Below are 12,465 nucleotides of genomic sequence, written 5' to 3'. Positions count from 1 at the left end.
TATTCCCAGACCAGAAAATAACTGTTGGGGATGTTGAAATGCCTATAGTTATCCTTGGGGACCCAGCCTACCCCTTAATGCCATGGCTCATGAAGCCGTACACAGGCAGCCTGGACAGTAGTCAGGAGCTGTTCAACTACAGGCTGAGCAAGTGCAGAATGGTGGTAGAATGTGCATTTGGACGTTTAAAGGCGCGCTGGCGCAGTTTATTGACTCGCTTAGACCTCAGCGAAACCAATATTCCCACTGTTATTACTGCTTGCTGTGTGCTCCACAATATCTGTGAGAGTAAGGGGGAGACGTTTATGGCGGGGTGGGAGGTTGAGGCAAATCGCCTGGCTGCTGGTTACGCGCAGCCAGACACCAGGGCGGTTAGAAGAGCACAGGAGGGCGCGGTATGCATCAGAGAAGCTTTGAAAAACAGTTTCATGACTGGCCAGGCTACGGTGTAAAAGTTCTGTTTGTTTCTCCTTGATGAACCCCCCCGCCCCTTGGTTCACTCTACTTCCCTGTAAGCTAACCACCCTCCCCTCCTCCCTTTAATCATTGCTTGCAGAGCCAATAAAGTCATTGCTGCTTCACAGTCATGCATTCGTTATTCATTCATCACACAAATAGGGGGATGACTACCAAGGTATCCCAGGAGGGGTGGTGGAGGAGGGAAGGAAAATGCCACACAGCACTTTAAGCACAGCACTTTAAAAGTTTACAACTTTAAAATTTATTGAATGACAGCCTTCTTTTTTTTGGGCAATCCTCTGTGGGGGAGTGGCTGGTTGGCCGGAGGCCTCCCCACCGTGTTCTTGGGCGTCTGGGTGTGGAGGCTATGGAACTTGGGGAGGCGGGCGGTTGGTTACAGAGGGGCTGCAGTGGCAGTCTGTGCTCCAGCTGCCTTTGCTGCAGCTCAACCATACACTGGAGCATACTGGTTTGGTCCTGCAGCAGCCTCAGCATTGAATCCTGCCTCCTCTCATCACGCTGCCGCCACCTTTGAGCTTCAGCCCTGTCTTCAGCCCGCCACTTACTCTCTTCAGCCCGCCACTTACTCTCTTCAGCCCTCCACCTCTCCTCCCGGTCATTTTGTGCTTTCCTGCACTCTGACATTATTTGCCTCCACGCATTCGTCTGTGCTCTGTCAGTGTGGGAGGACAGCATGAGCTCGGAGAACATTTCATCGCGAGTGCGTTTTTTTTTCTTTCTAAGCTTCACTAGCCTCTGGGAAGGAGAAGATCCTGTGATCATTGAAACACATGCAGCTGGTGGAGAAAAAAAAAGGGACAGCGGTATTTAAAAAGACACATTTTATAAAACAGTGGCTACACTCTTTCAGGGTAAACCTTGAAAGTTAACATTACATACATAGCACATGTGCTTTCGTTACAAGGTCGCATTTTGCCTCCTCCCACCGCGTGAACGGATTTTGGTTGAATGCCAGCAAACATACACTGCAATGCTTTGTTCTACAGTGATTCCCCAGTACGTGTTGCTGGCCTGGAGTGGTAAAGTGTCCTACCATGAAGGACGAAATAAGGCTGCCCTCCCCAGAAACCTTTTGCAAAGGCAGAACCGCAAATGCCAGGGCAAAGTAATCCTTTCACATGCTTGCTTTTAAACCATGTATAGCATTTTAAAAGGTACACTCACCAGAGGTCCCTTCTCCGCCTGCTGAGTCCAGGAGGCAGCCTTGGGTGGGTTCGGGGGGTACTGGCTCCAGGTCTAGGGTGAGAAACAGTTCCTGGCTGTCGGGAAAACCGGTTTCTCCGCTTGCTTGCTGTGAGCTATCTACAACCTCCTCCTCATCATCTTCTTCGTCCCCAAAACCTACTTCTGTATTGCCTCCATCTCCATTGAAGGAGTCAAACAACACGGCTGGGGTAGTGGTGGCTGAACCCCCTAAAATGGCATGCAGCTCATCATAGAAGCGGCATGTTTGGGGCTCTGACCCAGAGCGGCCGTTCGCCTCTCTGGTTTTCTGGTAGGCTTGCCTCAGCTCCTTCAGTTTCACGCGGCACTGCTTCGGGTCCCTGTTATGGCCTCTGTCCTTCATGCCCTGGGAGATTTTCAGAAAGGTTTTGGCATTTCGAAAACTGGAACGGAGTTCTGATAGCACGGATTCCTCTCCCCAAACAGCGATCAGATCCCGTACCTCCCGTTCAGTCCATGCTGGAGCTCTTTTGCGATTCTGGGACTCCATCATGGTCACCTCTGCTGATGAGCTCTGCATGGTCACCTGCAGCTTGCCACGCTGGCCAAACAGGAAATGAGATTCAAAAGTTCGCGGTTCTTTTCCTGTCTACCTGGCCAGTGCATCTGAGTTGAGAGCGCTGTCCAGAGCGGTCAGAATGGAGCACTCTGGGATAGCTCCCGGAGGCCAATACCATCGAATTGTGTCCACAGTACCCCAAATTCGAGCCGGCAACGTCGATTTAAGCGCTAATCCACTTGTCAGGGGTGGAGTAAGGAAATCGATTTTAAGAGCCCTTTAAGTCGAAATAAAGGGCTTCATTGTGTGGACGGGTGCAGGTTTAAATCGATTTAACGCTGCTAAATTCGATCTAAAGTCCTAGTGTAGACCAGGGCTTAGCTAACAAGAGCACTAGTTTAGCTAACAATAGCCCTACTTGATTATGTAAAGAGTTGTCACTTTGGATGGGCTAGCACCAGCAGGAGAGTGAATTTGTGTGGGGGGTGGAGGGTGAGAAAACCTGGATTTGTGCTGGAAATGGCCCACCTGTTGATCACTTTAGATAAGCTATTACCAGCAGGACAGTGGGGTGGGAGGAGGTATTGTTTCATATTCTCTGTGTGTATATAAAGTCTGCTGCAGTTTCCACGGTAAACATCTGATGAAGTGAGCTGTAGCTCACGAAAGCTCATGCTCAAATAAATTGGTTAGTCTCTAAGGTGCCACAAGTACTCCTTTTCTTTTTACTAGTTTCAAAATGTCCCACGAGTGTGCATACAAGTTGGAACCAAGAGAGAGGGATAAGTGCCATACACATGTCAGCATTTGTCCTAATTAAGTGGCCAAGTTAATTGGCCTGGTTTAATCATCTTTCTAGTTGGATTACCATAGGTCTGTTACCGTGCATCTCAGATTTCATGGCTTTAATCAGATGGGTTGCAGGTAGTGGGAAAGCTGTCAGGGGAGAGGAAGGTTGGTAGCAACCTAAGTTGAATGAAATATATGCCTAAAGCCTGGGAGGGACTCCAGAAAAATCAAAATAGATTATGCCTTTAGATTTGTTCATGCAGCTCCCACTACCTTTAATGTGAGTCATGTGAGAGCATTTGATAATAATTGTAGTTGTATGCCAATTAACATACTATTCCTATTAGCTATACTGTGTAAAAATGAAGAATTAAATACAATTAGATCTTTGGGGGGTTCTTAAATAAAAGGGAGGGGAGGGAAAAAAAGAGAGTTTTTTGGTTTTCTTGTTTCAGAGTAACAGCCGTGTTAGTCTGTATTCGCAAAAAGAAAAGGAGTACTTGTGGCACCTTAGAGACTAACCAATTTATTTGAGCATGAGCTTTCATGGTTTTCTTGCAGAGTCAATGGGACTTAGACACCTAGGGGTATGTATATACGGGGACAAAAGCCCGGTAGCACGGCCTTGACTTGCAGGGCTCAGGCTGTGGTGCTAAAAAATCGCTGTGTAGACATTTGGGCTTGGGCTGGAGTGTGAGTTCCCTCCTCCCTCACAGGATCTCAGAGCTGGGACTCAGGCCTGAGCCCAAATGTCTGCATAATGATTTTTCAGCTTGGGAGCCTGAGACCTGTGAGCCCAAGTCAGCTGACCAGGACCTGCTTCTGGTTTTTTATACCTGTGTAGACAAACCCTTAGTGATTTTTGACACTTTTGACAATTTTACCCTAGATCTGAACTTTTAGAATTGCAACAGTAGATTTATGCTGACAAAAGGCCTAAGGCATTTGAGGCACATTTAGAAATAAGTTGAGGCCCACAATAAAAATAAGTTGAGACACACAATAAAAAGAGTGTGTTTTCTGGTTGTGGAGCTTTTGGAGATGCTTTCATTTCTGAGTGGAGGAAAATACCAGTTAGATTCCAGAAAATAATATTAAAATCCGTATAAAAACCCACTGAGATAACTGAAGACAGAACTTAGATTTGAGTTGGAGTCCATGTTTCTCTTTGAAAAAGTGAAATAAAAATAATTAAATTGTTTTATTAAGTGATTTTTCTTTTTTCACAGTGGAGCAGGAATGTATTCAGAAGAAAACCTTCACTAGTTGGATAAATTCACAGTTGGCAAAGGTAGGAAAATGGTCTGTGGAACATAGTTTTGTCTTATTGTCTTGCAATAATGAGACCGTAGTTAAGGTTGCATCAGAAATGCTTTTCAGGTTCTGTATCTCAAAACCCTTTTTTCTGTAAACATGCCATGGGAAATTTGAAGCAAATTTCACTCACTAATTAATATGTGTGAGGAATGATCTCCAATGTGTATTTTTTATTGATTTATTGTTGTTTATTTAGGAAATTTGGGAAAACAGGATCAGTGAAAAAGCCTGATTCCCCCGCTTCCCCCCTTACATTTGATGCCCTCTACTGTCATGTGAGCTGTAACATTGTGACATTGGAGGTAACCACTCATCACTCACCCTCCCCCAGTTCATTTGCACACTTGGGGAAAGTTACTGTTTCCCTTGTTAGAGAGACAAGGTGGGTGAGATAATAGCTTTTATTGGACCAGCTTCTGTTGATGAAAGAGTCCCTCACCAAAGTTGGCCCAATAAAAGCTGTTACCTCACCCACCTTGTCTCTCTAATATCTTGGGACCAACACGACTACAACAACACTGCATCCTATCGTCATGGCAATAGCTGCCTTTGATAACTGATTTACCTCAGACTATGGTAGGTCACAGGAGTAATTGTAATGGAAGCATACTGTGTTTGGATAAGTTCCTGTTGTGCTGTTTGGGTTTGTACTGTTTCATTTCAAGGTTAATTGTTTGTTACTTTCCTCAAAAAAGGTTACATGAATACAAAGCTACAAAATGACAGCCCCTTTTCTGTGCTTCTTCTGGTTTTCCAAGGGTTTTATATGACTACAAATTAATTTAATTACTTTGAATATATTTGTCGACATGACACTGTGTGGTGAAATGTGGCACTTCACAAAGATAACAATGGCAATAAAATGTACATTGAAAACAACAAAGGTGGAAGTGCTCTATTACAGTAACTCCCTACTTAACGTTGTAGTTATGTTCCTGAAAAATGTGACTTCAAGTGAAATGATGTTAAGCGAATCCAATTTCCCCATAAGAATTAATGTAAATAGGGGGGTTAGGTTCCAGGGAAACTTTTTTTTTTTTTTTGCCAGACAAAAGGCATTATATACATTTTAAACAATTTTAAATAAGCAATTTAATACAGGTATTAAACAGTCTGGCAGCCCCCCATCAGCTCCCCTACACCGTCCCCCCCCGCTCCCTCCAGCACCTCCCGCCCACTGGCAGACCCCACAGATCAGCGCCTTCCCCCTGCTCTCCCCGCCTCCTGCCCGGGGCAATCAGGAAATTCAATAACAAAAAAGTTTTTATTTAACATTCTTTAAGATTGCCTTCCTCAGTAAACAAACCATACAAAATAAGAAGTACAAAGTTAAGGATATAAAAGGATTAAAAAATTGCAAAGTCAAGCATTATCAAATTAGGAAATGCCAGAATGAAGGTCGCCCAAGGAACCTTAATTCAGTGCCCCTGTGGTATGATTGTTATATAGTCTTTAATTACATGCAGAAGTGACTTTGTGAACGGTTTGGTGTAATTGACTTGCCAAGCATCACATAGGAACTCTGTTGCAGAGGCAGGGATAGAATCCAAGCCTTCAGGGTGGCATTGAATTGTCCTGACCATAAGACCTTCCTTTGTTTTCCTCCGGCCTCTGGCTCATTCACTACACACCTACCAACTTCTGCAGCAAATGAGGCAGGGGTCCTACAGACAACAGGCTCCTTCACTACACAATCCTAATTCATCCCCAGAGCAGATCCATCCTACGCCCTGAACAAACCAGGGTTCTGTGTAAAATAATAATAATAATATGGGATCATGTAATTAATGACTGTATCGTAATGCATATGCACAAGTGGGCTGAATTAAGATTGCATGATCAATGTTCGTTCTGGCATTTCCTAACTCAAGAATGCTTCACTTCACAAACTTTTTATCCTTTACTTTGCATTTCCTAATTTTTTATGATTTGTTTACGGAGGAGAGCAACCTTAACTGATGTTAAACAAAGTTGTTGTTTTTTTGATGTTGCTGCTGTTTGTGAATAAATTTAGAACTGTACTTTGGAGAGCAAAATGTAAAAGAATGAATAAACCAAACAAATTTAAATATTCATGGTTCAACAGGGAAAATTAGCCTGGAAAGGTATGTTTAATAACATGCACATGGCAGAGACGGGTGTGTGTGGTTATATATTTGTGTGGTGTTTTTGTTTGTTTGGTTGGGGGTTTTTTTGGTGGTGTTATATAGGCATTATCATAGGCTGTTTTATTGTTGTATATTTGTGCTACACTGGAATGCTTTTAAAACATTGTTTTAATTCAGTGAAAGTCAAGGATTAACAGAAATGGCTGCAGAGGAGGCAGGTACTTGTAAGCTTTCACGAATCTGCTCTGTCAATGCATTTTGGTCCTGACCTGTGGCGAATGAACTGTTTCAGTGCTGGTCCCTTCTTGAGCACAGTGTGGTTTTATGAAGTCTGCAAATAGCAAGCAACATTTAGGTCATTTTCATTTATCTCCAGAGTCAATATTCAAACCTTAGGCTTCATTGGTGAAAAGCAAGAACATTAATCGGCTGCTTTTTCTGACCTTCATATTTTTCAAAATTAGTTACTGGAAATTTTGCATCAAAACTGAGTTAGCCTCCTCTTCTTAGCCTCCCTAAAGGCATAGCTAGAAACATGATAATTTTGGCCCCAGTACAGGAAAGTGCTTTAGTGGGTGCTTCATTCCACCCTTATTCGAGAAAGCATTTAAGCATGTGCTTAAAGTTAATTGGCTTTAATTACTTTAAGTTAAGCATATACTTAAGTGCTTCCCTGAACAAGGATGCTTTCTTGAACTGGGGCCCTCAGTTTTAAAAGAAAACTATTTTCTATATCATTCTGTTGAAATAAGCAGAAAAATGGTAAGTGGAACAAAAAAGAGGGCAAAAAAATAAAACTTTTTTTAAAAAAAGAAGCAAAGCATTCAGTGGTATTTTGCTCAACGATGATTTCAGAATTCAGTATATAACTTGCATCTAAATGTATTACTTTTGCAGCATACTCCTCCTTCCGTTATCTCAGATCTATATACAGATGTCAAAGAAGGTCGTGTGCTCTTGGACCTGCTGGAAGTACTTTCAGGTCAACAACTGGTAAGATAAAATAAAGGAATGAAATCCTGGCTTTGGCCTAAATCCTGTAAAGATTTATGGATGTGCTTAACTGTAAGCATGTGAGCAGTCCCACTGGAGTCAGGGGGTGAGTATCCTGTCACACCTTCCACTGCCAGGAACAACTGTCTCATGGCTTGCAGGCTCTGTCATTCAGAATCAGCTGTCCTTGTTGCAAGGGCTAAAGCAACAAGAACTTACTGGCACTGTGCTTGAGCTGACTGCTCACAAGGGTCTTGACGCGGCAACATTTAAGTCAATGGAATGCCATTGGTGTCAATGGATGCAAAATCAGACATCAGTCTTTGCAGGATTTGGACCTTTATTGGTGAACAATCTAAAATAAAACATTGTCACAGCTGATAGAGCAATATTTTTGCTTTACTTTGTAGCCACGGGAGAAAGGATGTAACATGTTCCAGTGCAGAAGCAATATAGAAAATGCCTTGAAATTTTTAAAGAACAAATCAGTGAGTATTAAAGTTAACTTTAAAATTCACTCTTCACACCAGTTTAGTTTGTTGAACATGTTCCTTCTTTAACAGTGATCCTCTTTTTCCAGATCAAGGTCATAAATATTCATGTTGCTGACATTATTGAAGGAAAACCTTCCATTGTGCTTGGCCTAATTTGGACAATTATATTACATTTTCATGTAAGTATTGCAGTGATGTGAGAAAGTATTTTTAATAGAGAAAAACATACAAAAAATTGTGGAATAAAATGGTCACAAAATGAGATGAATTATGTATAAGCACAATGTATGTCTGAAGTGTTGGCTCAGAGAAGAAACATCTAATATGTTCTAATTGTACATTGTAGCTGCTTCTCTGAAATGGGTACTAGGGTCCCTGTTAGCTGAGCAGGATATGATTGACAACAGTGTGATGTGCATGTCAATATTTTTTTATAACTGGTTTAAAATCATGGGCCAGATTCTGCCTGAAGGTATGTGCACAGGAGAGACAGCTATCTGTTCTCTGGTCTGGTGCCTGGGCCTGGCCCAGTCTGTAGCAGCCCAGAGCTGCAACAGGGAAGGTTCTTCTCAACCCTGGACTGGAGCATGCTCAGTGCAGACAGAATCTTTGGGGAATTAAACTGGGCCACTCTGACAAGCCTCTTCTGAGCAAGTGTGAACAGTGATTTTTACATTGTTAAACTCTCCCCCTGTTTCTGGTAGATTGAAGAACTTGCATGGACCCTTGGTAGTAGTTATAATCAGCCATCTCTTGATTGTTCGAGCGTTGTCGACTCATCTTCAGCTGCAAGCCCACAGGCAAGAAAAAGAGGTAAAGTTAAGAAACGGTGGAAGATATCTGCTAAAAAGGCCCTCCTGTTGTGGGTGAAGGAGCAATGTTCAATGTAAGTACCATGAAAGCGTATAAACTGTATCTCATGTTTATTTTTACTGTCACCCTATAAAGGTGCTATATTTTGTCTGTTTAATTTCTTAGTGATTGATTACTAGGTATAACAAAGAAGTAGCACATTAGAATCTGGTTGACATTTCACATCAATTCTAACAAAGCTTTGATTTCAAATTTGGGGCGTAAATATGTTGACGTGCGTCCTTTAAATATAAGAAGTTGGAGCTAACGTTACAAAGAAAACACTGATAAATAAATTGACTTGTTTGGCTTTCTTTTTTATCAGCTGTCTCCATTCTTTGTGTAATGTGCCTACTGCAATTCTTGCATGCTTTGCCAGTTTTAATCCTGTTGGATTAGCATTTACTGGTTCTCTTAGTAACAAAGTTACACTAATCGTCCAAGAATTTGTTGAACAAAAAAAAAAGCAGAATGCCTAGAAAAGAATCAGCATCCCAGTTCATGCATTTTCCCTCCAGAGCATTGCACAAGCCAAAAGAGAGAGTTTCATGAGCTAAGGACTTTTTATAGAGTTAAGAAGGCTCAGGCTCTGCTCCAACAGAGATTTATACACCTGCTTCACTTGACACACGGCAGGTCATTCCATTGACTTAAATGAGAGTGCTAATCATGTGCATATGATTTTGCAAGATCAGGGCTTTACATTTGAATTTCCTTGAAAAGCCACTGCCTCGCACAAATACATTTTAAAAAATATTACCGAAACCTCAGCCCTTTCTTTCTAGCTCTCCAGGTTACCTTTTCTGGTGTCACCCCACTAATCTTCCATTCATGTTAGTGGGAGGTTAGAGTGTTCGTCTGCAAAGCAGGTGCTTTCTGCTGGATGTATATACGGGACTTGTCAGGAGTTGAATCTTACATTTTCTATATTTTTCATTTGTTTTATTAAGGGTATGGGGTTTGCATGTAAATGAAAGCTCTCTTTTTCCTAATCATCTTTCTTTTGCCTGTCTTTATTCAGAAAAGGTATAATCTATTTGATTGCGATTAGAGTGGGTTTAACATATCAGTTACTGCTATAACATATATGTAAGACCAACATTGGTTTTTAAATCAATGGACCCTCATGTTTTAATCATGAAAGATCAATGACACCCTGCATTAACCCCTGTTCACATACCATCATATCCACTATACACAAACTGTTTTTTGAGGAGTTGTTTTCTCAGGACTCATTGTAACTGATGAATCTTCTATGTACATCAATGTATCATCTAGACACCAGATGCACTGTAGAAATTGTGGGATCCCTCTCTAAATATTTTTTTCATTTCTCTAGTCCTAATTCAGTTGAACATTTTGGAAAAACAACTTTCCAAAAGTAATGTAATAAATTTAAGGCTGGGATTTTCAAAAAGGCCTCAGGTAGTAAGATGCCTGACTCCTATTGGCTTGTTGTTTTTTGTGCTGTAAAAGGCATTGATAGATGCCTTAAATGTAATAAATAAAAAAAAGAAAATTTGGTCATCCAAGTGCCATTGCAGCACATAGCAAGAAGTAAAAGCAGCATGATACTAAGCAATGAAAAATACTTCAGTTTTTAAGTTTGTTGGACTGATTATATTGACCGTGCATAATGGGGCTGACTCAGCTTCCACAGAATTGGAAAGATTCCCAGTAACTCGAGTGGGATTTGGATTAGGCCCAGTCTGACACGGTTTACATTGTACTGATAACTGAATATTAAATATTTTGAGAAAACAGAACATGACATTTTATTCTTTATGATTTTGGGGCAGGCATGGATCTATCAAAGTGGCAGATTTCCAATCAAGCTGGAGGAATGGACTGGCTTTTTTAGCTATCATCCATGCTTTAAGACCAGATTTAGTTGACATGGACAGAGCAAAGGGTAGAACCAACAAAGAAAATCTGAAGGAGGCTTTTAAAATTGCAGAACATGAATTAAATATTCCAAGACTTCTTGAACCTGAAGGTAAATGATCTGTTTTGCATACGCTTGGTATAAGGTCTGATGCTGATACTGTCAAACCAGTGTCTGTTCATAACAAAGGATACGTCTACACCGCAAAAAAAATCTATGGCAGCGAGTTCTAAAGCCTGGGTCTACGGACTTAGGCTCAGGGCTCATGCTATGGGCTAAAATTACCAGTATAGACATTCCCACTCAGGCTAAAGCCCTGTGAGGGGAGTGGGTCTCAGATCTTGGGCTCCAGCCTAATTGGGCTGCTATTTTTAGCCCTGTAGCATGAGCCCAAGTCAGTTGAGCTGGAGTCTGAGACTTGCTGTTGGGGGTTTCGTTTGCAATGTACATGTACCTAAATAGAATTTTTAATGTTTAATCACTGTGATGACTGGGGGGTAAAATGACATACTGATCTTTATGATAAAAGTAAGAATGTTCTAACCTGAGGTTCTTTGCTGAATAGTTCATAGGAAACCTGAATTAATAGGAGTTTTGACTTGGCAACAATTACAGGAACATCCTTTAGAAGAAAAAATATAAAGCTGCATGATGACAATATTAACAATTGCCCGCTTCTTTTCTAATTTGCTGTTTTGTATTACAGTATTCCTGAGGAAAAAAATCCATTTAATACTGTTTTTTGTCAGTGAAATTTTAACTGAAAAGCTGAAAATAAATTCATTTGTATTTGCTAAATTTTCATGATTGCTCTGTAGAATATAATTGTACAATCAAACTGAGAAATATGCAGGAATGATCTAATAGTGTGCTACCTCTCACAGATGTCGATGTTATCAGTCCAGATGAAAAATCTATCATGACTTATGTAGCTCAGTTTCTGCAATATTCCAGAAGTTTACCTGTAGCTGAAGAAGACATGCAGGTATGTCATTTCTTTTATCATTGAACCAAGCCAAATGCGTGTACTTTTTTGCTTTTCATAACTCTGACTGAGAATTTCAACACCTCCTTTGCAAAGCCTGTAGCCCCTCAGGGCTTTGGATCTGGCCCGTGGGATTGCCCCCCCTGGTGCCACAGGCCCTGCGCTGCTCTCAGAATCGGCCGGCACCATTTCCCTGAGGCACCTGGGGGGGGCAGAGGGCTCTGTGCATTGCCCTTGCCTCCAGGCACCGCCCCCCGCAGCTCCCATTGGAACAGGGAACTGCGGCCAATGGGAGCTTTGGGGGAGGTACCTGGAGGAGTGGCAGGGGCAGCCCCCAGAGCCCTGTGTGGGCCCCCCCACTCCCGGGGCCGCGCAGGGACGTGGTGCTGGCCGCTTCCCGGAGCGGTGCGGGACCAGGGGAGGCATGCAGGCAGCCTGCCCTGGACCCAGTGCGCGCTGCTGCCACCCCAGAGCTGCTTTAGGTAAGTGGCGTCGGGCCGGAGCCCGAACCCCGCCTGCACCCTGCCCCCCAAGTCCCTGCCCTGAGCCCCTGCTGCACCCTGCACCCCCGTGCACCCCAAGTCCCTGCCCTGAGCCCCCTGTCGCACCCCGCACCTGCTGCCCTGAGCTCCCTCCCATAGTCCGCACCCCTCCTCTGCCCCAATCCCTTGCCCTGAGCCCGTTCCTGCACACCGCACCCCTTCCCACACCCCACTCTCCCTCCCGCACCCCAACCCCCTGCCCTGGCCGTGCATACAATTTCCCCACCCAGATGTGTCCCTCGGCCCAAAAAGTTTGCCCACTCCTACTGTAGCATGATTCAGTAACATAGTTATAAA

General features: G+C 42.8%; 1 protein-coding gene across 10 annotated transcripts in view; it reads left to right on the top strand.

Moving 5' to 3' along the window:
• SYNE2 (spectrin repeat containing nuclear envelope protein 2) overlaps positions 1–12,465 on the top strand; it is a 261,703-nt gene that overhangs the window by 13,841 nt on the left and 235,397 nt on the right. For all 10 annotated transcript variants that reach the window (XM_075129940.1, XM_075129946.1, XM_075129941.1 and 7 more), the window contains exons 2-8: positions 4,222–4,283; positions 7,315–7,410; positions 7,821–7,898; positions 7,991–8,083; positions 8,609–8,790; positions 10,556–10,752; positions 11,526–11,626. In XM_075129940.1, coding sequence (XP_074986041.1) covers positions 4,222–4,283; positions 7,315–7,410; positions 7,821–7,898; positions 7,991–8,083; positions 8,609–8,790; positions 10,556–10,752; positions 11,526–11,626 — 809 coding nt within the window. The remainder of the gene's footprint in view (positions 1–4,221; positions 4,284–7,314; positions 7,411–7,820; positions 7,899–7,990; positions 8,084–8,608; positions 8,791–10,555; positions 10,753–11,525; positions 11,627–12,465) is intronic.

The sequence above is a fragment of the Caretta caretta genome, chromosome 6 (genome assembly GCF_965140235.1).
Source record: "Caretta caretta isolate rCarCar2 chromosome 6, rCarCar1.hap1, whole genome shotgun sequence".
NCBI classification, from domain to species: Eukaryota; Metazoa; Chordata; order Testudines; family Cheloniidae; genus Caretta; species Caretta caretta.
The sequence above is the reverse complement of the archived record's forward strand: the minus strand, read 5'-3'. Positions and strand labels throughout refer to the sequence as shown.